This window comes from Anastrepha obliqua, chromosome 5 (assembly GCF_027943255.1).
Source record: "Anastrepha obliqua isolate idAnaObli1 chromosome 5, idAnaObli1_1.0, whole genome shotgun sequence".
Taxonomy (NCBI): domain Eukaryota; kingdom Metazoa; phylum Arthropoda; class Insecta; order Diptera; family Tephritidae; genus Anastrepha; species Anastrepha obliqua.
Window position 1 is genome coordinate 11,722,309 of NC_072896.1, and position 27,347 is coordinate 11,749,655.

The 27,347-nt window shown below is 40.1% G+C and overlaps 2 protein-coding genes across 2 annotated transcripts; both read right to left on the reverse strand.

Annotated features, from left to right (window-relative positions):
* Positions 1 to 2,234: 2,234 nt before the first annotated feature.
* LOC129249085 (uncharacterized) lies at positions 2,235 to 4,147 on the reverse strand. The gene is made up of 2 exons (XM_054888711.1): positions 2,815 to 4,147; positions 2,235 to 2,450 (listed from the first exon to the last, which is right to left on the reverse strand). The coding sequence occupies exons 1-2, from the start codon at positions 4,113 to 4,115 to the stop codon at positions 2,447 to 2,449; spliced, it is 1,305 nt and encodes a 434-aa protein (XP_054744686.1). The 5' UTR covers positions 4,116 to 4,147; the 3' UTR covers positions 2,235 to 2,446.
* Positions 4,148 to 25,931: 21,784 nt separating this feature from the next.
* Positions 25,932 to 26,900, reverse strand: LOC129247429 (uncharacterized). Its single transcript, XM_054886559.1, has one exon. It carries the CDS (start codon positions 26,898 to 26,900, stop codon positions 25,932 to 25,934), a length of 969 nt encoding a protein of 322 aa, XP_054742534.1.
* Between the last annotated feature and the right edge of the window lie 447 nt (positions 26,901 to 27,347).

A 27,347-nucleotide genomic window follows, 5' to 3' on the forward strand; every position in this document is an offset into this window, starting at 1 on the left:
AAACTGCGTCTGACTTGGTAACTTCTAACAAAGCAAGAAACCTATCCTGTACCACTCGTGCACTGTCAACAAACCTTGCTACCAAAACTAAGCTTTTCGTGGTACTAATATCTGTTGTTTCATCAGCGATAAGAGAAAACTTCGTATTTCGTAGCGTTTCAAATACTCGATCATTGGCCTTCTTTCCAATAATCTCGGCGATCTGCGTTGACTTTGTCCTACCACATTTAATCAGCTTGGCGATACTAGAATCTGGACAGCACTCCACCAACAACGCTGGCAAATATTCCATTATCAAAAATGGCAGATTATGGGTTATGCAAAACATCACAAGTGCGAATTCGGCATTTCTTACTGTTATATGTTGTTTTTCTTGTTCAGGATCATAAAACATTTCAAGCGTATGTTGCTTTTTGCGCGATTCGCAGTTTCGGATATGTGTCGCAGTTTTCTCATGAACTTTCAGGTGAGCGTTGTGGTTATCTATAGCTTTCTCACAAGCAACACAAAAAGCAGATCCATCCTTGTTTTGTAGCCAATCGAATGATTGTAGCCATTCGGCTCTAAACTTGCGTTTGTAATTTTCATTTTGATTCACGTCAACGCTGTGAAAAATAATATGAAAAACACAATTAAAATATGTCAATGTCCTGTGCCATGTATGTTTTAATAAAACTACCTGCCCGATGGCTGCTCTACCGTGGTTGACTTCGGTTTTTTGATTAAGAACCTGAAACGAAATTAAATAGTTTTTTTGGTATTTGTATCATATCATTTAATTATAAAATTACTTACTTTTCCATTTTGATAAATTCACCTGCGCCTGCTGTTTGTCAATTTGTAGGGATGTGTATAGTTAAAAGTTAAAGGTAACGTACGATTATTGTATGTCGATTTATCGAACAATCTGAATTATAGCGAAGTTATATAAGGTGAGTGCAAGACACCACTTCTTCACGTCTTTTGTCAGTGTTTATGTGAACATTAAGTTCGAGCTGTGTTTCATTAACATTAAAAAAACTTTACACTGAACAGATGTAGCAATTTGTAGCTACTAAACAAATTGTGCCCGCTTACAAAACGGACCAAAATTTTAATTAGATGCCCATCGGCCCAAAATAAATTTTTTGGACCAGATTTGGTCCGAAATGCCCAATTTCGGCAACCCTGGTCGCGCTATAACGGCTCCTCTTCAAGCGACAAAATGCAAATAACCAATCACAGCACAATTAGCGGCTGATCTAATATTACTAATGTGATGAAATTATGATTCTGGTGAAATACCCAAAACAGAATACTCATACACTCACACATACACATACAGTACGCAGCAACATGCGCATACAGTGCGTGCATACAGTACGCTCCGACACGGCCATTCTGACATTTACACGTCCTCGTGTACTCAACATTTGATAAAATATTCAATTCAACATTTCTTTCATAAAAACTTTTAACATTTATTCTTAATGTTAACATAATCATATTAACGTTATCAATCATATTTCAATATTTCATTTATTCAACTTTAAATAATAATCTTTCGTCAATCAATATTTCATTTCCTATGACCAAAATTTCAAACCTAATTCATTATTTCAATCATCGTCTCACTTGGACGGGTAACCATCGTCTCACTTATTCAACTTTAAATAATAATCTTTCGTCAATCAATTTTTCATTTCTTGTGACCAAAATTTCAAACTTAATTCATTATTTCAATCATCGTCTCACTTGGACGGTTCATTTTCAATTTACACTTGACCCTTTGACGAGTTTGAATCTTCCCTGTCAATGTCTAACTCTTGAGGAACACTTCCTTCTGGAAGTTTTCTAATATCTTCATGACAATATTTACATATTCGCTTGCTTGATAACGACTTTAACCTATATCTGTCACCATCCAAAATCTCTATTACCAAAAACGGTCCCTTAAATTTTGGGTCTAGCTTGGTTTGGTGTCTCTCCTCGTTTTTAAGAAGGACATAATCACCAACACTGTGTCTTACAACGGCTGCCTTGGATTTATCGAATCGATTTTTATCGTAAGAAGCTAAAGATTTCATGGTGCTACTGGCTCTAGCTCGCGTAGAGTCTAAGTCCACTTCCAGCTCTGTGTCCCATGGAGGAACCAATCCGAGAGGTCGAGCTTCTTTCCCTATCAACATCTCTAAGGGACTTGCATCCGTTGCCCGATTAGTTGTGCAGTTTAAGGGGTTATATCCACTTGCGAGGCAGAAAAAACGCGTTTTTTTGTGAATTTTTTCCAAAGAGGCATTTTATTTTATACATTAATGAACAAAATGTAATTAAACAGAATTTAATGTACTTTAACAATCAGTGGTTTATTTTAAAAAATATTGGATCCCCTAGCTCCTGTAGATGATCTGCGGAAAGACCTCCAAAAAAAAGTGCTTGGCGGTGAGCAAGATATCTCTGGTCCAAATTATCTGAAAACCAAAAACCAAAAATATTTAGTTTAGTAATAAATAAATACAGGTAATGATCGAAGGTCTAGTCAAAATTTTGATTTTTGACAAAATGGCGGCTGTTCAAAAAAAAAATTCAGTTTTTCATGAAAATTTTTCACTTCAAAGTGGCTTAAAAAATCGAAATTATTGTCCAAAACCTTATTCCTTCGATCATTACCTGAAAAATATATCTGAGTAAGTCGTGTGAAAATTTCAAACCGATCGGTTTAGCGGTTTCGGAGAAATTTTGCTCACCGACTCTGAAAACACGGTTTTGAGATAAACGCGTTTAAAGTTTCGGGAACGATTTACACTAAATTAAAAATTTTTTTTTTCAACTTACATCGTGTCATCTATTCCAGCACCATAAGAGGAACCCTCTGCTTCGTCGTTTGCGTCCAAAATGTTTAGTTGTTGTTGTCTACGAGCCATTCTCCCCTCGCGCGTCGACCCTTGCGCTCTTGCGTCCGAAATTGAGATGCGCTCTGCGTCCTCTTTGCTCACGTAGGAATGAGCATTGGGTCCAAGTGATAATCCCATAGCACTCATATAATAAAGAAGAGATGTTTTACCTTCATTAAAGACCCCGGCTGCAATGTTTGCAGCTATTTCAATAATTTTAGAGCCAGCTGGAATAATTTTTGGAGTTATTTTCCATATCAGCTGATTATAACTTTCATTATTGTTCTGGGTAAAACCACCAACGCATCGTTCCAATAATTTTTTGTTACTTAGATCTTCGTAAATTGGAAAAATAGCTGATGCAACATCAGGTGGTAAGGCCTCATAATCATGTTTATAGCTGGGCCAAGTTCCCAAGGCTCGCGCTTTTTGCCACGAACACCACGAGTTTTCTCCTATAGGGCAATTATCATGCTGAGGGTTTTTATCTGTAGAGCAGTTATGGAAATAAGATGCCCAAATGGCTTTATACATACTGTCAACAGAATCACAGTGTCTCCTAATCGCTAAACCATAGTAAACAGTTAATTTATCAATAAGTTTCCCAGTCAATTTACCTTTGCCACCAAGTAACTTTTTTTTTTTTGTTTTTCCATTCTTATCTTTCATTTCTTCTACTGTATTATTTACTATGTCTCTTAGCCGTTTGCCCATTCTTTTTTGAACATGCCCAATACATTCTTTCTTCGTTACTTCTGTCTCACCATAAGGAGCAGCCTTCAAAATCCCCGAATAAGTTTTAGAGTCACCATCACCGATGTAGTTTATAAAACGAACTTGAAACTTTTCCAATGAACGTTTGAACATGGTAATAACAGCATCAACTTCCATTTTTCCTGATGACCCCTTGTGGTTAGCTGAGCATACGTCTTTGTGCTCTTCCCACCATTCCTGATATTCAGTCGTATCCTTGTGAGATTTCCAAGGCTCGCATTGCTTACAGTAAGAGCTTTTAACTAAAAGATCAATTATTTTTCCACTGTAGTATCCAATTAGAGATGTAACTCCAAATAGAGAAGTAAATCCTCTTTTTTTCCAAGTTCCATCTCCCGAGACTGTTAAATCACTCTTATGTTCATCACCTTGCTGTTCAGCCGTGGCATTCATTTCCTCAACACAAGCTTTTTTTAAAAGTTTATCTGTGACTACTGAGACACATTCGTGGATATTTTTAACGATCATATCATATGAAGTTTGGAGCAAAAAAGCTGGCATGTCCATTAGCCCACAAAATTGAGTAGCACCTTTCAAACCTAACCCAAGGGTTCTCATCATAAATATAAATCGTCGATTTATTTCATACGAGTGTTTGACATAGTTACAAGAGTTTACACTACGAGGATTACATTTATCACATAAGATAACAATTTTGAAACCAAGTCCACGTTCTGAGGCTGTTTCAAATTTTACTGGCTCACGGCAAGTTTTACACAATACATACTCACTAATAGCCGTAAACACAGTTATAAAATTTAAAATTCTATATTCAACTGACGTATCGCGAGTTACATATATTTCCTCTTGCGCTTTAAATTTTTTTGCTGAGGCGCTGAAACTGCTCTCATCATATTCCACGGTTTTCGGATTAAAAACGTTCTTCCGTTTATTTCTTCGAGACAACTGTGCTTTGGAAGTTCTACGAGTTTCTCTGCTAATTTTGCGAGGCATTTTTTACTTTAATTAATTAAACTATACACACTGAGAAATACACAAACTGAGCAGAAACACAACTTGTCCACGTGGAAGATCACTTTTAACTGATGAGTTCACATATTTTTAACTTAAAATTCCTCAACATAGGTTTCAGGTATAAACTAGACCTTTGTATTATTATCTTAGGGTCCCAAACACAATATAAGTGGAGAACAAAAGTATAGCGGCTAGCAGAACCAGGTGCTACTCCGGCTCGTGCTCCGCCTACTTTCGAACGCTCGGAGACGTTCTTACTAATACGCTCATATCTTCGAAACTAATTGTCGGATCGATTTGAAATTTTCAGAGAATATTCTTAAATATATGTACATTCAAAAAATGAAAAAAAAAAAAATTCGATTTTTTGAAAATCACAAGTGGATATAACCCCTTAATGCTAACCGCACTTCGCCAAGAGCCTCTTGCCAGGATCTGTGACTTAATTCAACTGCGGTTAATAGATTTTTAAGCGTACTCATTACCCGCTCAACTTGTCCATTAGCACGACTTGCCCCAGTCGCAATTAAATGAAGTTTAATATTGTTTGAACAACAAAATTCTGAGAACTGTGTGCTTGAAAAATATCTACCCCGGTCGGCTATAATGCGCGTTGGTACACCAAATAAAGAAATTGAAGACTTCGTGGCCTTGATACAGCTCTCTGTATCTATCTTGAGAGTATGATATAGGTGTACGAATTTTGTGAAGCCATCAATTTGAACAATAATATATTCCTTCAAATCACTTTTGCCACTTAATTTACCTTTGGAACAGGGTGTAGCTCTGCTTGAATTTTGCCAGAGTGTGACTTGGCTGTTCTACAGGTTATACAATTGTCAACAAATTTACGGACATATTTATTCATTTTGTCAAACCAGTAGTAGTGATGTACCTTGTCAGGGGTCTTTTGCCATCCTAGGTGCATGATCGATTCATGTACCTGATTTACCACTGACCACCTGAAAGTTCGGGGCACGACTGGTAAACATCGTGTTTTACCCATTTTCTGTATTTTGCGAAACAACATCCCTTTTCTTAAATCTTATGTTTTAACTATATCGTCTGGTAACTCGTTGGAATTCAGCTTACCAACAATGTTGACGATATCTGGATCCAGTTGCTGTTCGGCCAACAGCCAATTACTTGATATTTCTGCTATGTTTATTCGCTTTTCAGGTATTTTATCCAAAACTAACTGTGGTGGTGAAGGAACTGGGTTTCTAGATAGAAAATCTACAGTGCCATACGTTTCCCTTCTCTATATTGTATTGTGAAATTAAAGGTTTGTAAATAGGACCACCAACGGTGAACTCTAGGAGTTAGGTCTATTTTAGTGCGTGATGCCTTTAATGAGTTGCAATCAATATAAATCACAAATTCTCTTCCAAGCAAATAGTGACGAAAATGTTTGACGGACGCAAATACTGCCAACGTTTCGAGCTCATAGGAGTGGTATCTAGATTCAGCGGCGGAAGTTGTTTTGCTGAAATATTTTACAACGTGGAGTTGGTTGTTGATACGATGTAAAAGCATGGCACCAAATCCGATCGAGCTAGCATCAGTGTGCAATTCTATAGGGTGTTGTGGGTCAAATATTACTAGAATCGGCTCATTTGTAAGGATGCTTACAATTTTCTTTCGTATACTTTCGAGCTCAGCATTCCATACAAAACTTTCTTTTCCTGATGTTAGAGCGTATAATGGCTTCATTATTTGAGAAAAGCCAGGTACAAACTTGCGGAAATAGGATGCTAGACCAATGAACTGTCGCACACTAAAAACTGTCTGTGGCGGTGGCAAGGAGATCAATGCAGTAATTTTCCGCTTGCTTGGTCGAATTTCTCCCGCCTTTATCTCGTATCCCAGATACTGAACGGCTGTTTTCAAAAATCTACATTTGTTGATATTAAAAATAAATCCAGCTCCCGTGAGAATGTCTAGCACTATTTTTAGCCTTTCTAAGCCTAACTCAATTGTGGGCGACACAATCATAATATCGTCTACGTAAGCAATCACATACGAATAGGCCAAGTCACCCAAAGCTTGCATAATCGCCCGTTGGAACACAGATAGCGCATTCTTCAATCCGAACGGCATAGTTAAGAATTCATACTGGCCATCCGGAGTAACAAATGCAGTATATTCGATGGAATCGGGGTGAATTGGGATCTGGTGAAAACCACTTGCCATGTCAAGACAGGTGAAGTAATTCGCACCCCGCAATCTAGCAATCTGGTATTTATTAACGGCAAAGGATACCTGTCTGCTATCGTATTAGAATTCAGCTCTCTGTAATCGACACAAAGGCGATCTGTCCCATTTTTCTTTTTGACGAGCAGCATGGGACTTGCAAAGGGAGAACAACTGGGTCGAATGATATTACATTTTAGTAGCTCACTCAACTTTTCCCTAACGATATCTCTTTCTTCAGGGCTAAGTCTATAGGGCCGGCGTTGTACAGTTTTGCTATGGTCAACCAATCGAATTTTCATTTCACCTGTAGTAACACGAGTAGATGGTGTTCCCTTACTAAGTGCAGAGGAATAATTCTCAAGTAATTTTATTAATTTGTTTTTATCAGATTCACACAACTCGGTGTCAAGATTGGTGAGGTCAACTGGTTCCACATCTACTGAACAAATATTTACAGATTTGGCTTTCATAATTTCGAACTTGTTTGGAGATATAATAATATTGAATCCTTGATTAATGATTTCACGACCAATAACAATGTTACTTTTCAAATATTTATCTTGCACAACATGAAACAATATCTGAAGTGAGTTTTCGTTTATAGTAACCTGACTTAAAATCTGTAATGTGCTATATATACCAGTATCACCAATGCCTTTTAACATGATAATGTTATGAAAGCGCTTTCCGGACAACTTACCGCTAATTTTCTCTTTTATAAGTGAACATTCTGCACCCGAATCAAAGGAAATTGGGTAGATCTCTCCTCGCTGTATCATAGTTCCCTTCGGCTCTGGCACGTAACACTGGTTCACGGTCTTCTGTTGAAACAGTCCCTTTTTGCTTGTTGATGCATCATTTGAACATTGATTTGCAAAGTGTCCAGGCTGGCCGCACTTAAAGCAGGTAACTAATGGCTTATCCCGCTGAGGTGTCGCATCGGCTTTTTGTTGTATTTTCTTTCTGCACTCAGCAATTTTGTGTCCTGGTTTCCCACAGAAATGACACACTATTGCCATTCTCCTCTTCTTGATATCAGGTCCAGAATCGTCATCACGGTCAACATTACGGTGCTTTTGAAATGTGAATGCACCAAGTTCAGATTGTAGCTCGCTTCTAGTTTGCAACTTTGATGTAAAAACGGTTGTCCACATTTGCCGAATGCGCGAGCACAACTGAAACAGCTATTTCCTCTATATTTTTGTTTTGCCAATTAGCAGTTAGAGATGTCACCAAACGACTAGCGTAAACCGCAAGGGATTTCCCGTTAGTTGGGCGGCTGTTCAGCAAATTTAAAAACATTGCCGACGACGTCTCGTTGTTTTTATAGCGGTGGAGAAATAATTCCTTGAATTCATTCCACTTAATGCCGGGATATGAAATTTGGGTTAACCACTGTGAAGCACTGCCCACCATAGCCTCACTTAACGCCATGATCAGCTTGCTTCCTCCTATGGGCTGCTCCGTTAATATTATGTCTGCGGTAATACACCATTTCGAGGCATCGGCGTCTGCGTTATCAGAAAAAAATTTTGGCAAAGTGACGCCACGTGTTTGCTGCTGTTCGCGTGTTGATGCTTGCATGGTTTTTACAAGCTCCAACAGGTTTTGATTTTGCATCTGTAGGATAATGCGCCATTGATCCTCTGAGAATGCAGGAGGTGGTGCCGATCCCACTTCTGATGTCAAGGAACGCTCGTCTTCCATTTTTCCTTTTTAAAGCGCAGTGAGTTTTGGTGCGTAGGTTTTGCGATCTCAAATTAGACTGGCCTTCTTCTGTTTCTCTACCTCGCACCGAACCACACTCGACGACAGCGCTACCACGCTGTAGTCGCGCTATAACGGCTCCTCTTCAAGCGACAAAATGCAAATAACCAATCACAGCACAATTAGCGGCTGATCTAATATTACTAATGTGATGAAATTATGATTCTGGTGAAATACCCAAAACAGAATACTCATACACTCACACATACACATACAGTACGCAGCAACAGCGTCTGATTGCTTTTACGTGGGTACCCACCGGCGACGGCCCGACACCACGGTGCTCAAACGCACAACGGATCAAAACAATGCGTTGATCAGCGCCCCAAAAATGCCGAAGCATTTAAGGATACCAATCGGTAGTGTGGAATGGACACACTAACCACCTTGGTAGGGTTCGAGGTCTATCTAACCCTCTGCCATTCTATGGGTCCCGGCACCCGGTTGCATTGCAACTCCACATCGAGCCAAAAGGCTCTACCCGCATTTAGGTGTTAACCACAGCCACCACGATACTCCCCGAAGGGCCTCAAGAAGAGGTCGGAACAAGCTCCGAGGGCCCCTGTTCCCCGTGGTACCAGATTTAAGTCTCCGGTCAGACCTCGTACCCGAGACTACTACCAGTTGAGCTTCCATACAGCTCTGGACTGGTTGCCATTCCCCACACCTAAAACCCCAATCCCACAGCAGAACACACAGACAAGAATGGCTAAAAACTAATCAACCGAACGCCTTAAATTACGTCGCCGTCTAAAAACCTCTCGCGCATATTGCCCTAACATTTCGACATTCCGACGGTTGGCAATCACACCACTCACATCATACCGTCCATCAGTCCAACTAATCCCCACACCCACAAGATCCCTAATGTCTGAGTACATCGGGCATTCACAGAGGACGTGCACCCAGTCCTCTCTTGCCGACCCACAAACACACTCCTCACTTGTGGACAAGCGCCTCTCATGCAAATAAGCATTAAGAGGCCCATGTCCTGTAAGGAGGAATCCCAGGCTGAGGGAAAATCCAAAATCAGGGTTTTCCCCGACAAAGGAAACATCCCGAATGTACTCGTATGTCACGCGACCTTTGGAACTATTGTCCCAACGGTCTTGCCACCCACGAAGCATACATTCATTCAACAACCTTTCACACTCTAGATACCCCCTTTCTACATCACCGTCGGATATCCATCCATCTAGCAGCGGCATACAAAGCCTCCTTCTCAACCTGAAGGCAAACGCCCGTTGCACGACTAACAGGTCAAGAGGAGGCGCACCTAACAACACCTGCAATGCATCCGTACTCACTGTACGGCATACAGCAGCATAATGCGCTGGCACGCCATCAGATAACGTTTGCCAACCGACTTTAAAGCCGATTCGTACCATACAGCGGCACCATAAGTGGCACAGGCCACGAATAGGCCCCGATATACGGTGCGAACCGCACGTCGGCTAAAAGGCCCCAGTCAAATCTAACCACGCGCCGAACTTGCCCAACAATTGCCTGCAGCCGCTCCCTCAACAACACTAAGTGTGGAGTAAAACACATCCTTTCACTCATAGTTAACCCCAGGTATTTGACTTGCGTCACATACCTAATCCCTACCCCATTCAAACGTACAATCGGTGGACGACTCGGGGACAATCTGCCCTTAAGCAGCATTGTCACCGTTTTGTCCATCGATATGTCCACTCCCACATCTACCCCCCAATTGTGAGTAAATGTAAGGAGCTGCCCCCCACTCGCTCCAGTTCCTCACGCGAACGACCCTCAACCAAAATGAGCAGGTCGTCCGCATACGCACAGTGTTTACAGAGTGGCTCTAACTGCCGAAGCAGGGAGTCCATCATGAGGTTCCAAATGAAGGGACCACAGACGGATCCCTGCGGACAGCCACGTTCCACCCCAATCTCCACACTCCCGCCCACTCCTACCATAGATGCTTTTCTGTCCGAAAAATAACTCCGCCATAGAGTAATTTCCGGACAGCCAAGCTCCTCTAATCGCTGACACACACGATCCCAGCGCAAGTAATCAAATGCCCCCTTAAAGTCAATAAACATGCCAAGGACATATTTATTGACGTTTTCCCTAACTACACTCTGAACATACAACCACGCATCTTCTATACCACGTCTTTTCCTAAACCCATACTGCCTATCCGATCTAACACCCCGAGTTAGCTCCTGAAGCCGCTCAACCATAACCCTTTCCAGCACTTTTCCAAGCACCGGAAGGAGGCTGATACCGCGATAAGATCGAGGATCGCTCCTGATCTTACCGGGCGACTTCAAGAGTGCAACGACCCTAGCAACTTTCCACTCTCGGGGAAAATATCCCTCCCATATGCATTGATCATAAATGGCCTCCAAATATTCCGGAATGAACTTCCACAAGCATTTGCACATCTCTCCGTTCAAACCATCGAAACCTGGAGATCTTTTAGACCTGACCAGGCCAAATGCATAATCCAACTCCTCAGCTTCTATTGGAGGGACAGGCACCTCTTGTGCAGGAGGAACCTGAACCTCAGCCCTGGGAAAAAACTCGCCTAACAGAACATTGGCGCACTCTCTCCACGTCGATAATACAGTGTCACCTACGCGAAGAGAGCTAGCCATCTCATTTCGACGACCCCGACAGATCCTAAGGACCTGTCCCCAAGGGTCGTCCCTATTTTCCCCCACAAATCTCCTCCACTCTTCCTCCTTTACTCTCACAAGCATCTTCTTATATTCTTTCATCCCTACACTAAATTGATACTTGAGCTGAGACAGATTCTCCGAATTGGTCCGCCTGGCGCGTTGAAACAACCGCCTCAAGCGTCGGACAGACCTCCTCTTTGAATTTAACTCACTCGTCCACCATTTCACACCTTTCATTTTCACAGCCCTAGCTTTCCTAAACAATAAGTCATTCACACCCCAGACACATTCATATAGACGAGCAATTTGCTCGTCAACCCCCAATTCCTCAAACTCCCTAAGCGGTATATCCAATACCGCTTCCCTAACAGTATGTCCATATCGGTTCCAGTCAGTACACGAGGTACGCCATCGCCTCAATGGACTCCCCCCTTCTAACTGCGGGGTACGGGGAGTAACCATAATTTGTATTAAATTATGGTCACTAATTCCCCAACCCCCCCTAACGCTCCATTTACACTCGAACCTGCTCGCTGCTACCTCATTCATGAGCGTCACGTCGATGTCACTCACACCTCTAGGCCCCTCGAACGTGTACCATTCACATGGCTCATTTGCAATGTGGAGGTTATTAGCCACAACCCATTCGCTCATAACCATACCCCGACCGTGGCTCCGATATCCAGCAGTATGCCTGGATACCTTGCTGAACCACATCGGGGAGGTAGCGTTCGCATCAAGACACACGATGGCAGGAATGCTACTTTCACGTAGTAGCACCGCATCTATGTATCTTAAATAGGGCTCTAGAGGCTCGTCAGACTTGCAGTACAAGCTGACGACAATCATTCTGCCGAATTCCCCCTCGACACACACACATACTCCCCACTGTGATGAGTCAACTACTACACAAGAGTAGCTTGGCTCACACACAGCTACTGCGGCATTGACACCAAGGTCCGTAAAGACCCTGAAGCCCCCAGGGAGACCTCTCACCACCCCATTGGTGGAGTATGGTTCCTGGAGCAAAGCAATGCCGCAGCCCCCCTCCGACATACACGCCCCCAATTCACACATCGCGGCATAAGACCCCTGACAGTTCAGTTGATATAGTCCAACCATCAATGTCTAGCGTTCGCACGGGCAACAATGGCACAGTACACCGGGCAGACAGTGGACATCATCAGATGTCCAGCTGGCTTGCCCTTAAATGCACAGTTGCGACAATGCGGGGCATTGCCACAACCTGCACTCCTGTGTCCTTCTTGCCCACACCTACGGCAGACATCCTTCTTGGCTCTGCATTCTGCCACCCTGTGATCGAACCCCATGCATCGGAAGCAGCCGGGCGTCAGTTGGTCCGGCCGTACCCGGAAGGAGAACCACTTAACGTAGCAACGACCTGCTTCCAGGAGCGCGGACATTAGCATGTCCGTGCCCTCAAGGACAACATTCGTCACTCCATCAGGGCTGACCTTCCAAGGACCGCTGACCATCCTCACGTCCTTCTCAAGGCACCCAGGGCTGAACTCCTTGAGGTTCAAACGGAACAACTCTCCCATGAACTCGTCAGGGGAGATCTCCGTGTGGACCCCCTGGACCACAACCCTAGGCCCCAGCTTCCGACGTATGCTCACATCGAGCCCCACCTCGGAAAACTTGGCATTTTTCGCCAAGTTGTCCCTCTCGGCAACGGATGGGGTGCGAATAATCGCACCTCCGTCCTTCAACGGGCGCACCTCGTGCACCCTTACCCCCATGGAAGGCCCTACCTCCTTAACCACTTTCTTAATGACCTCCTTGGATGTAGTGGGGGTTTTACCCTTCACTACTACCGACCAGGTCTCGACTGGCTTGGGCACCGGCAACGCAGGCAACACAGGCGCAGGCGCCTGAGGTGCCGGCATCAGCGCTGCACCAGCCAGCGCAGCTCCAGCCGTCCTCCGAGGTGCTTCCTCCCTAGTTATCTTTGTGGCTTCCAACCGCCCACGAAGATGGGCGATCTCCGCCACCATCTCAACAAATAGCTCCTCGAACTCCAAGGAGTATCCAAGGAGGTCCTTTGCCACACTTTTCGGGACGCCGTCCATGTCTATGACGGCTCCACTAAAGGCCGTCACAATGGACTTGAAGCGCCCCATAAACGCGCCCCCAACTTTCTTGCGTTCGGCATCCCCACCGAACGTTCCCAAATTCTCCAGGGAAGCACCCAATTTCCCGCGGATTTTCTCCAATCGCTTCCCTGCTGGACCTAATTTCTCCCCCGTCTTCCGCCCCTTGCTCCCACTCCCAATCTTTCCACTTTCGGAAGCGCCCTCGCTTCCACTCGCCCCCGACTTACTCGATACCTTCAAAATCGACTTACCCAGCTTCTCCACCGGGACCGCTGCACCACCAGCGGTGTTCTTCTTAGTACGAGGGGGGGACCGCAAAGTCACCTCCTCCTCTCCGGACGTCGTTTCGTCCATCGCCGACGATGGCACCGCCGAACCGCTTGGAAGAGGGGTGTTCGCCCTCTTCCTCAAGCCTTCTAATTTGGGCATTGCCCAACGCTCCACCACTAAGGTTGCCGAATCCGCCGGATAAAGGCCTCCCGAGCAACAACAAAAATTGGGTCCCTTTTTGGGCGACGGCAACAACTGCACGGCAGGAATGAACCCCGCACAGGCACGCACACAGCGGCTGCACCTATCGGCGAGCCAAAGCAAAGCGCGAGGGCGTAGCCCACAGCGCCAACCAAAGGTCTGGCAAAGGTCACCACCAATGCCTTGCCGGACGGAACACTGTTCCCCGAACAAGGACGGTTCGACCAAGGTGGAGCTAACGCCGAGCTCGACCGCAGGCAAAAACGCAGCACGCTCTGTTCGCAGCACCTGCACAAGGTATTCAACCTTGGCGCAGTACTGTACCCACGCACAAAAGGGGACGCCCTTTTTACCGTTGCCAAATATGGCAATATAACAGCACGACAAACCTAGTGTACGCCCGCACTCTACACCCACGCCGAAATGTAACGGCACGCGCACACGAAAAGGACGCCAAAAATTAGCGGCACACGCCTAAAACCACGCCAGAAATTAGCGGCACACAAAAGTTGTAAACAACTTGGTATAGCGGCACTCGCTTGAGCGTCCCACAATATACCAACAAAGTACACTTGTACACAATTGTACAGTCACGCGAACAGTGGCGTCACTTGCACTGCGGCACTCACTCACGCTATATATAGCAGCACTCACACGCACGCACTATGTGTCAATAGCACGGAGTATAGTGGCACTCACTGGAGTGTCCAACAACACTACCGTACGGCACTTGCAATCACTCGTAAACACTGTACCGCTATGGTACAGCTACGACAAAGTAGCGTCACTCGCACAACGGCACTCACTAGTGCAATTAATCGTAAACACTGTACCGCTATGGTACAGCCACGACAAAAATTAGCGTCACTCGCACAACTGTATAACTACCGGTTATCACACGCGGATAAAGCACACAGGCACACAGCGAAATCGCAAAAATTAGCACACAGCACACGGCACGTCCGTTCAGCTCAGCAGTCACACTGACAATGAGTACGCAGCAACATGCGCATACAGTGCGTGCATACAGTACGCAGCAACATGCGCATTAGAGGTGTCCTTATTTTTAAAAGTCAATTTTTTATTCTTCGCCGGGCTGATTTTCTTTCCTTTATGTCCAATATTATTGAATTAAAAATTGGTGAACGATTCGTTAATATTTATTGGACCCGGAAACGATTTAAAATACTTTAAAATGAAAAAACACAAATTTTTATATACTATTTAATTATATAACAAAAGTTTATTTTTAATATATAATTTGCATTTTTATGCGTACTCTACAATATTTAGTGTATACACTTTCTCATAAATTTGTCTAGCATAATGTAATTACGAATCAATAGAATATAATGTAGATAATTAAGATATGGTAATGTTATACGTATGGGTTTCCTAAAAGTATATATTTAATTCTGTCAGATCAGTTTTTTTATATGAAGGGTATTTTTTTCGATATGCTTCAACAACCTGAAGCGTCAACTGCTTTTCCTCTTCATCATTGGTTAAAATTCTATTATATTCCTGAATGAATTTTACGCCTCTCTCGGCAGTATCATTTACAACAAATAAGTCCTTACAGAATGTCCAACCTTCTTCAAATTCAAATGACGTTTCCCAAATTGAAGGCTCAAGATCTATAAATTCCGAAGACAAACCAAACCGACTGAAAAAATACTTAGTATTCTCAGAAACAAAATCGTGTAAAGAGTAATTTTGAAAGTCTAATAAATTCGAATAGTTTCGACCATTTCCTAATTTTACATTTGGTTTTTTGAATTTAAGTTTTTCAACCATTTTACGTTTTTCTTCTAATGAAATTTTTAAATCAAAAAAGGCTAGAGCTACTGTTTCTTCAGCTATATACCATAAATGATTGATTGCTCATTTTCTTAAGAAATATTGCTGAGATTTCTGAGTCTGTTTTTGAATAATTTATAGCGTCGTGAATAAAAGTAAGATCTTGAAGTGGTGCATCTATGGCATTAGTACATCCGAACCAGGCTTTGATATAAAGTTTCACTAAAAAAATGCAAATATCGCGTAAACCATTTGTTTCCTTTTTTGTAAGTGAGAATTGATTGCGAAACAAAAATATTTTTAAAGAATACACCGCCTTTGACATCCAGCGTGCATGGCTAGTTGCGCCAGGTGTGTGAAAGTTATATTGCTCTGCCCCAAGAAAGATTAAAGCTAACTGAAGTAACTCTTTATAGTCTTCTCGATTTTGAGATTTTTCCAACTGATCGTAACAGAACTGTTTACAATTATCACGTTCAGCTATATTTACTTGTTCTAAAACAAATTTATCTTCGATGCCACTTTTAAATGATTCTTTATTTAAATTAGACCATGATTTCTTGAATCTTTCAAAAATAGGAACTCTGGTGTAGAGGTTGAAGATAATTTTAATTCGAAGACGCTGCGTAATAAAATTTCATAAATATGGTGACGGCAAGGTAGATTGATTACATTACGTCCAATTTTTTTTTCTAAAAGAGCTACAGCTCCACTGTGGATGCCAGTATTGGTGGCTGTTGTATCATATGATAGGCCATTCACTTGATTAACAATATTCCATGTGACTAATCTGTCATAAACTACATCAGCAATATTTTTACCAGTAGCAGATACTAGTTTCGGTGCACCAAGAAACTTCGATGTGCCGTTGTAACTTACCAAAACTGCAATTCGTTCAACTTTTGTGGATCCAATCAAATCTTGCATTAACTTCCCATCAAAATGAGCTACCAAAGTACCATTTTTACTCAGCTATAAATGATAAGAAGATTATTATAGAGTTTAAAATTGATTATTAATGATATTAGATTTTAAAGTAAAACAAACGTACATTGTCCTTAAAACCTGCCAAAATTTCTTCAGATTCTTTCAAACGATTTTCTTGACGCAAACGATGAATACTTGAACGATTTATGACAAGTTCCTCTACACAATGTCCTAATGCTTCAGCAGCTGCTATTAGAATGTGTACTGCCATACCATCAGAGACTTTCGCATTGTCCAGCGCTGATACTAACCGAGCAGTTATGAAATTTTTGCGACCTCGTTTTCGTTTTGATGTAGGATTTGAGATTTTGTCTTCTTCGTTGATGATGGACTGATCAATTGTTTTATCACTAACATTGTCTTCATCACTCCACTCCATCAATTGCGAAACTTTTATGAAATATGAAAAAATTAAACATTGAAAACTGGAATTTAATAAATAAGGTACTCAACTTACCTGTTTGTCTCGAACTTTCTTCTTCGTACTTCCTTTTTCGTGCAGCTTCCTTCTCTTATCTCTCCTGAACTCTCTTCTCTTTTTCATATAATGCCATATCGACACCAGTCATGCAACCAGGACGTCCTTTTAGTCTTTGCATTTCTAGAAACTCTTTATCTTCTACAATTTTAATTTCTTCTAATGCATTCGCAGTGGCAATGTCAAATAAATTGTCTAGATTTTCTAGAAATGTTTCGGCAAGTTGTTTTTGCGCATTTGATCTTTTATCAGGTAATGTTTTTTGGATATTTTTCCACTTATCATATAATTTTATTAATTTATCCTGACATTTGTGATCTTCTCGTATCGGTATACGAGCTTGATGCCAAAATATTTTAACTGCATCGATTGTCAATTTCGCACTTTGCTTTGCTGTAAGATCTACAAAGCGCATGTTATAAAATAAAACTTGCAAAACCTGTCGATCTGACGGAAGTTTTGCGCCATTGATTTGGTGTGAAACATTCCCTATTAAATCGACTTTTTTTAAATTTTCAATGGCTTTACGTGTTATAAGCCTTGAAGTACTTGGTGCTTCTTCCGTAGTCAATTTTGCTATTTTGGACATCATAATTTTTGCTTCTTGAATCTAATGACTATGTTCAAAAATTCTAGTCCATTCAATGCAGAAACACTATTTGAATAATAAATTAAAATTTTTCACTTCACTTCAGTTCACTTTTACAAAGCTGTCTAAGAGAAGTCTTCTACTGCTTCTTTAAAACAAAGCTTCCTCGGGAGGAAACATTTTGGAAAAAATACTTTTAGTTCATCCAATAGACTGACTTAAAAGTTATTCAATATCAAATATATCTATGAAAATTTTGTAACTAGGTGAATTTTTAAACAAAATAACTGTAGAAATATTTAAAAAATTAATTTAAAAAAATTCTTTTTCTTTGTCAAAAATTAGTCAAGACCAGTGTTTTACCGTCCTTATTGTTAGGATTTACGAAAAATTATATTGCTAAATAAATCTACCTAATATTTACGATTATTTTTATGAGTCCAATAATGCGAATTATATGAATATTAATAATTCAAATAAATATTCTACAAAAAAAAAGACGGTAAATCATATTTTTCTTATTTTAGCCATATTGCTAACTTGAAGATCTTTCCGGGTCCATTTAATATCATCCTATCGGTCCCAAATCGGTCCCGTGCCTCAATGCCAATTCAATGGCCTCAATCGACAAATGTGACGTGTGATTGTCGAGAAGCAGAAGAGTTGGTGAATCCGCATTCGCGCCCGTGTGTTTGATGAAATGTTGCATATATCGGATGAAGTCTTCAGATGTCATCCACCCAGAACCATTTGCGAAACCAACTGCGCCAAGTGTTGCATGCGTCATGTACACCTCTTTCATGTTGTTCCGTGGGAAGAGATAAAACGGCGGAATTGATTGCCCCGTCGCGCTAACGGACAATGCTAGAGTCACATTTGTGCCTCTCTCGGCAGATGTTGATGTTCCTACACGCTTTTTTCCTTTCGGTGCAATTGTTTTGACTACTTTCGTTGGCACAGTCGGGCATGGACATTCGTCCATGTTCCAAATTCGATGCGATTCGAACTGGGTGGCACTGAGCACAGACGACAGATTGTTGAAGAAGGCATCGACATTCTCTTTGTTGAAAGACTTTGCACGATTCTGACTCACTTGTTCCGCTGTTCGTAATGACAAATTCCGGTGACGTTTCATGAAGGCCAATTGCCAATCCATACTTGCCTCTTTGTTGGCATTCCATGAGTTCGGATACGAAATGCCGATCTTATTAGCATATTCATATGCAAGTTTTCGCAGTTCCTTCAAACTCAATCCATAGTTGATGTTGCTGGCGTCAAGAAGGTATTTCATCAGCACACTCTCTTGCTCTGCATTGAAAATCTGAAATAAAAATAAACAAGCTGAAAATTATGATCATTTCATGAACATTTTGCTTCCTCATAGAGATAAAATTTTTATTATCATTGGATCATTTTTAATATTTAGGATTTTTTGCGGGTTAAAATGCGCATGAAATGCGGTTCATGAAATGAATATAAAAAAATTTACGAAAATGACAAAAATTGAAATTTTTCGGATATCTGAGATGAAATTATAGAAAATTCTGAAGTAATGGATCATTTCTAAGATCAGGTTCGTATTCTACGTGTAAAAACTTGCAAAAATCAGCCCTAAATCTTTTGTAACAAAAAAAAGTCAAATTTCACAGATTTGTGCTATCAACTTATAAATTAATGTAAAAAAATTTCGATTGAAGAATTTTTAAAAAATTCATAATTTGAAGGAAAACAAAGCTTTCTTCATGAAGCAAAATAAATGAATTAATGAATAATAATAAATTTATTTGTGATTGAATAAAAAAAAATTAATGAAATTAACACAACTCACTGTTTTGCCGGTCGTCGAATGTTCTTTCAGCAAATTCTTCATCACATCAACATTATCAGCAGCAACGTCAATATTTGCCTTGTCAAAATTCGAAATGTGCCAAGCCAAAGTGCTTTTTGGAATGTTTTTCGCCTTTGCAGCTTGTCGAATGGAGTTCTTGTGCAATTTCACCAGCTTAATCACCTCCAAAATATTGTCGAAATCAATCGTCTTTTCTTTCTTGGCATAATAACGCGGCATTCTGTCACAGAAAACTTTATAAGTCTAAAATAATAATAGAAATTGACAAAAAACAAAAGCCCTGATAAAATTATGTATGAAAAAAACACTTATACATACATATCAATCACACGAATTTATATTGTAAAACATCAAGAACTAAGTGTCCAATAATACCCCCGAGAAAAGTGTCCAATAATTCCCCGAATGCTTACTTTTACAAAATGTCATAGTACAAAAAACACAATGCAAACTTCATGCATAGTTCCTTTATGCATCGGTGATTTAAGGTTACACGAATATTATAAATATACTTACTTGAATTAATACGTTGAAAACAGCAGTCAAAATAAATATAATACTTAGTGCAAAAAAAATTTCACAGTGTCGAATTTTTTTACTCTTTGACAGCGCTGAATCTGCGTGTCTAAACAGGTCGACTGCCTAATAAAAAGTGAGCTGATTACGATATAAGTGCATGGCTATTGGTTGATACCTCTAGCGTTACGGGGAGGAAAGATACCGAGCTGTCCAACAATTCCCCGTGTCCAAGAATACCCCGACCTCCCCTAACTTTTCGCGTCCCTCCTTATTTAAACTGTTGGGTATGTTGAAAGCTTCGCTACTGACTTCGTCTATGTGCAAAACGCCGCTATTAATTACCATACGATACTCGCTGTTCTGCAATACATCACGACCCAGTAATATGTCCGAGGGTAACATGCAGTCGTTAACAATATATAGCGTAATTGGAACGGGCTTGCCGTCTATCAGAGCATTTATTTTCACCTTACGCGTAACCTGAACTTCTGACCCTCCGAATCCGATGAATCGTTTACTTGCTTCGCAACTTGTCATACCCTCTGCTGCCTTAGCCGTAATCAATGAACTAACACTGCCTGTATCTACGAACGCCTCAAAATTCTTTCCATTCAATACCACTGTTTTTGTTATAGGAGGTGCTTCAGCGTTGTCGTTTGGTTCCACAATTTTTACTACAGTGGGCTTATTCGCACAAAATTTTGCTTCATGTCCCACCTTGGAGCAGATCGTGCACCGCTGCTTGCGTTGTGGTCGTGGACATTTCTTTGCAATGTGCCCGTACTCGTTGCAGTTAAAGCACTTCGGTCCCATTGCCTTGCTGTTACTTTGACCTTCCGTTTTTACCAGTGGATTGTTATAAAGTGGAGCTGCCGCTGTAGTTCCAGTAATAGCTGTGAAATTCTTCAGTGCCATTAGTAGTTCACTACATGTCGAAAAATTCATCATTGCCAAACTTCTGGTTAGTGCCACGTCATTGAGACCGCTTATGATGTGTGAGTTGATGGAGTTGTCATCGAGTCTATCTTGCTGACCCATTGTTAGCATCGCTTAAAAGTATTCAACGTAGTCCTCTCCATTTTTACGCTTTCGTTTTATTAGTGTTTTGTGCGTTTCAGCTGCATTGCATTTGACCGGGAAATCCATTTCAAACGCACTAACAAATTGTTCCCAACTATTAAATACAACTTGGGAATCCAACCATCGCTTTGCTATACCCTTTAATTTGTGTTGAATTGCTACGAGAACTAAATCCTCACGCCAATTGTATGCACCACATAACTGCTCGATTCGGATAATGAATTGTTGTGCTGATGTAAGATCTTTTATGGGATCAAAATCGGGCATAATCCCTACCATATCCTGTATTGACATTATCCCATGTGCTGTTGAACTTTGCGTATTACTACAATTCAATACTGGTTGCGTTGGTCGTGCGTTTTCATTATTCTGTTGCGTTTGGATGGTGGTATCTATGGACCATAATAGTCTATTATTATTAACCTGATTATATACAGGTCGAGGATTAAAATTTCCTGATTGCGCTAGTTGCGTTTTCACTTCTTTGTGAAAAACTTTGGTTGCGGTTAAATAATAGCCATTAAGTTATGTTTTCAAAAAGTTTATTAACTAAAAAGTCCAACGACTATGACCAGTCGTCCTCGCTGCTCGGCCACAACTGCCTTTACTTAATTTTTAAGTCTTAAATATACCCTAAGAACATACATATTGAGTTCGTAAATATGTGTGTTCGATATTCTACTCAGCACCGTCCAAATAATTTACTTTTGTTTTGATTTGCAACATAGTTGCAATTATTTCTATTTGTTTTACTGTGTTCTCTGATTTCACTCAAGTATGTTTTGCATACTTGAATGTTGACACCAGTAAGTTTTGTTTATCTGCATATACATATGTATGACCTCACGTCATTCATATATGTATGCAATGAACGGATTACAGTTAAAGCATATACATATGTAGGTATATTTATATTTCTTTAACTTCAATAAAACTCTAAAGTGCTGAGTGGCATTCCTAAGGCTCATTTTAAGGGGGGTCTTCTGGTCTCGAGGCCCTGAAATGAAGGGTTTTTTTTGGGGATTGATTGTGACAAATCCTGTGAATATTTAAAAAAAAAATTTTTTTATTTTAAAGGTACATGTCTTGGCTTTTAAAAAATGGTTTTGACTTTGAAAAAAATTAACACCCGCGACCTTGAAATGGCGGTGAAGACGTCCACCTCCAAACGAAACAGGTCTCCATTTTGGTCACGGTTTTTCCACCTGGGTAATCAGAAAGCAAAAATTAGATATGCGTTGTCTTCAGAGTTGCCCTGGTTAAGTTTTCCCGTGACAGATTTTTTTTTTTTTAATTTTTTTCAAAAGTTATGCAACAATTTGCAAAAAAAATGTTTTTTTGCTCATTTTTTGAACTTTAAAAGGTTATAAAAATGGAATGAAAAAAAATTTCAAAAATCGTACACGGGGAAACTTTGCGGTAAGTTTTCCGAACCTTTTAAGACCAAAACCATTGAAATCGGAGTATAACTACTATGAAAAGTGTGACCAAAATGCTTAAAAAACACGATTTTCGGGGAAACGCGTTTAAAGATAAAGTTTATGATAAAACGGCCGGAGGAGGGTACACTTCGGTGCCCAGAAAAATGTGAAAAAATGCGACAACAAAATTATGCAAAAAAAAAAAATCGATTTTTTTTTCGCTGGAGACCAGAAGACCCCCTTAAACAAGCATAAATTTCCATTAAAATATGGTTGTTTTCTTTTTAATATCTTTATGTGTGGGAGCGCACTACGGTCTGAAATTCAAATTTTTTGGCATAAATTAGAAGGAGTGGTACTAGGCCATTGAAATTTCGCATACAGGTTATATATGATTTAGTTAAGAAAAATTCCAAGAATGGATGAAATCGGTCATTCCCCAGGGGTACCTCCCTTGGACCTATAGTAAAAATTTTTGAATTTCAGCTCCAAAAATTGCGATATCTTAACGAAAATTGGTAAATATGTTATTCTCGTAATACGTATCGACGATACCAAAAATAGTTGAAATCGGCCAGTCCCTAGGAGTACCTCCCTTGGACCTATAGTAAAAATTTGGTTTCATAAAATGAAAAATTTGCATATGATAGGCAAAAGTGGTCATACATATGTTTTTACTGAAACAATTATTTTTATAATAACATTCCTCTTTAAATCTATTAACCATACGATTATTTTGATAATTTTTCGCTAACATATGCTAATAAATTTTGTATTTTTTTTCTTATTTCATCTTTTTTCTTTAAACTTAACTCATTAGTATAAATATTTTTAAAAACCCAATCCAAACCAACATTAGTTTTGCGATCGCCCTCTATCCAAACTCCAAGCATTTCTTCGTGTTGGAATTTAAAGGTTGTTGAAAATTACAAATATACTTAAATGGGGCAAAAACGGGCAAATGTTACATACAGCTGCGGTCAATATAATAGTAGTGCGCATACCATGTGAAAGAAATTGAAAAAAGTGGGATTTTTTTCCGCAAAATTTTTATGTTGTGTTTTATTTTAAAAAGTAATGACTTTTAACAATGTAATTATAAAAAATATTTCGAAAAAAACCAATGTAATGCAAATAAAATGATATTTCATATGAACTCTTCGAATATGGACGGTCAAAAAAATAGTAGTATGATTAATATAAAAAAGGATAACTAAGACATGTGGTCTTTTGGAAGGAATTTTATGTTAAAGTAAGACTAAGGCAATATTTCTTAATAATAATAGTATGTTATTAATACTTAGTAGGGTATCCTTTATTTGCAATTACTGCAGCACAACGTCGATTCATTGAATTTACAAGATTTTCACATCTCTCCTGGGAAATTGATTTCCATGCATGCTCCACTGTTTCCCAAAGCTGATTGTTGTTGTTTGGATTACAATTAGAAACTGCCTCTTTCACATCGCACCACAAATTTTCAATCGGGTTGAGGTCTGGAGACTGTGCAGGCCATTCCATTACCTCAACCCTATTTTTCTGGAACCACTCCTTCGCTAATCGGCTTGTATGTTTTGGGTCATTGTCTTGTTGGAAGACCCAAATCAGCGGCATTTCCTCCCGAGCATATGGTAGCATGACCTCCTCCAAGATTTTTACGTATACATGGCGATCCATCATTTCTTTTATCCAGTATATCGGTCCTACTCCATAAAAAGAAAAACATGCCCAAATCATGATACTGGATTCGCCGTGTTTAATCGTTTTGCTGGTATATTTCGGATTGTATTCTGAGTTAATTGGCCGTCTGACATATTGGCGCGATCCTTTTGCACCATGAAGCACAATTTTAGACTCGTCTGTCCATAAAATATTTCGCCATCTCTCGTCTGTCCATTCCAAATGACTCTTAGCAAACTTTAGTCGGTTGGCCACATGTCGCTTTGTTAATAGTGGCACTTTTCTGGGGCTGCGAGCTACCAAATCGTGTTCCCGCAAACGCCTGCGAATAGTTTCCACGCTTGCTTCCACTTCCAATTCCGTTTTTATTTTTGTTGCTGGCGTGAACGGATTATTTTTGAAAAATCTTACCAAACACTTAATCATTTTAGTGGACATTGCTGGATTCCGTCCACGTGTTTCTGGCTGCGATTTGTATTTAAGGGCATTACAAATCATTGTCGGTGAACAACCAACAATATCCTGCACTTCTTTATAAGTTTTCCCCATCGAAATCATTTTTTTTATAAGCTGCCGCTGCTCAGCCGTGCAGTGTTTGCCTCGTCCCATTGCTGTAAAATGTTTTAATCAAATTAAATCAAAATTATATACAAATACACTAACAAAATGTAATACTTACCGGTGAAAGCACTTTTATAATTGTTTTATATATTAAGTAAACAATTTGTATTTTGTATTTTATTTGTATTTTTTGAGAGCAAACTCTTCGCACTACTATTATTTTGACTGACTCAATTCAGCAAAACATTGGAAAAAAATGAATTTGAAAAAACAAATGCTAACTTTGACCGGTTTAAAGGTACTTTTTTATTGTACGCTCTATGTACAACAGTATTGTAAGGAGAAAGTAAAATAAAGGAGTCAGTAGGAAAAAATAAACATAATAAACTATATACCTTAGTAGCACTACTATTATTTTGACCGCAACTGTACATGATTTTAAAGAACATACCTCAAACTTCCACCGAACATAAAAATCTGGAACAATACGGGACAATACACACAACTTTCACTCCACAGAACACAGGTTAATTCGAAATTTTCGGTTAAAAAAGCTATTAAACAAAACTCCACACTATACAGATATGACACAATAAACCACATTTTTTTTTCATTAAGTTAAAAAATAGATGCTTTTCTTATATTCTTCCATTATAAATTTATTTCTTTTCTTTCCTTTTTAACTATTATCGAACAGCTGTTTTCTTAGAATATTTTACTGAACTGTTTACAAGTTTGTTGTTGCTTCAGAAGCATCATGTTTTACAGCTCATATTTAGAACAGAGTTACCATATCCAAATAATTTTTTGTATATTTTAGACCACTGAAATGTCTCAATTAATACTGCGTACCAATTTTTTTTAAAATAAGAAAAAAAAAATTGGATTTATGCCAAAAAATTTGAATTTCAGACCATAGTGGAGCGGGGCCATTCCACATAACTCGCAGGTAGTGATCATCATGTTTGTTGGTGTTGGGCTGCATATCAAACTCGAGCATTGATTTTGCTATGCTGTGATAATTTGTTGTTATTATAAAAGGCAACAATATCACAATGAATTTTGTTTGGAAGGTGGCGAGCATATTGAGGCTGTTGGCAATGGGGTTTTGTAGGCAAGTGATCACATCGCCAGCTGCTGTTTGGTTGCTCATTTTGACTTTTTCATTTCTTTGGTCTTTGAGCTCTGCAGGTAGTCGCTAACGTATTGAATTAGTTTGAGATTTACTCTAGTATTCTCTATGTTCTCTTGGAATAACGCATTTGATATACCCAATGATTCGAGTAGTAATACGATTTCTTCCTTTTGAACGGAGACACTACCAAAGTAGCCCGCTAAATTCCGGTTAGCCGTTCGACCAGCAGGTACAAATCCAAAAGTTGGGTTTGTTTCCGTTCTGGAGGCTTGCGCCATCAGAACGTCACCACATACTCCGAGACTTGGAACCTCTTCGAATAGGCAGTGATTTCTCGACGTCATAGTCGTTGTGTGGTATCCAGTACGATTCACAACATTGGTAACGGGTAACACATGATCCGATATATAAATTTCTTTACCTGTTTTATCGTTCACATGACCTATTGCTTTAATGTATAAATAGATTGGTTGTGGCACGTTTAACTCCTCGTCAGTCAAGATGCGCAGGTAATCTCTCTCGGTTGTCGTCAACTCTGAGTGTGCGCGTTGAGCTTTGATTTGAATCAGTCTCAACCAGAGATGTAGCGATGTAGCGTAATACATAAGCATCTCCTTTGTGAGGCTTTTCGTCAAGCTCTTATCGTCTGTTCCCAAAGCAGAATATACTTCAGAGACGATATTTTTCAGATTAGCAAAGCTATTCTGAAATTCGAGATTCACTTGTAGTTCCCGAACAGACGTGTCTATGCCAAAGATCGACGCAGCCCATAAGGGCGAATTCTTTTGCGGTGTCGGTTTCTTTGCATCGTCAAGTTGTGTGGGTGGTGGCATCTCGGTAGGCGGACGTTGTGTCTTTGCCTGTTTTTGGTTCGGCTTTCCAGTCTTGATCTTGTGTGGATCAAAGTTTTCTGGTTTGCCACGATATCCAGGTGCGATCTTCTTTAATTCGTCACGAGTATACGTTTTTGGTTGGTTTTCCATTGTTGTGGTTAAGACTCTTTTAGCGTTCAGCGTAGAATTAACTGGGTCTTTATCTCCTCAATCGACTCGAAACGCGTTCCCCGGAGTTGTCTCTTGAGTTTTGGGAATAGCCAGAAGCCACACGGAGCCAAATCAGGTGAATACGGTGGTTGCGGAACGATATGCGTGGAATTTTTGGTGAACTGGTCACGAAGAACGAGTGCAGTGTGTCATTCTCCTCTTCGGGCATATCGACTAAATCGCTATCATTAAAAGCTGCTTCTAAACTTTTAGTTGGTATATCCATCTGACGCGCACCAAATTCCCGCGTGCTACCTATCCCGCCCACAGATTTATTTGTAGATAGCAACACCCCCCTGTACCGACAATATTGGTTTTGTTCCGACGCATTTTGGCTTTCAAATGGAGTTTGTAGTCAGCCCAAACCTGAAAATTATAATAATCTCA

Excerpts from the sequence above, each read along its gene's own strand:
- LOC129247429 (XM_054886559.1), bottom strand. The coding sequence starts at position 26,900 with ATGGAAAACCAACCAAAAACGTATACTCGTGACGAATTAAAGAAGATC.
- LOC129249085 (XM_054888711.1), bottom strand. The coding sequence starts at position 4,115 with ATGATCGTTAAAAATATCCACGAATGTGTCTCAGTAGTCACAGATAAA.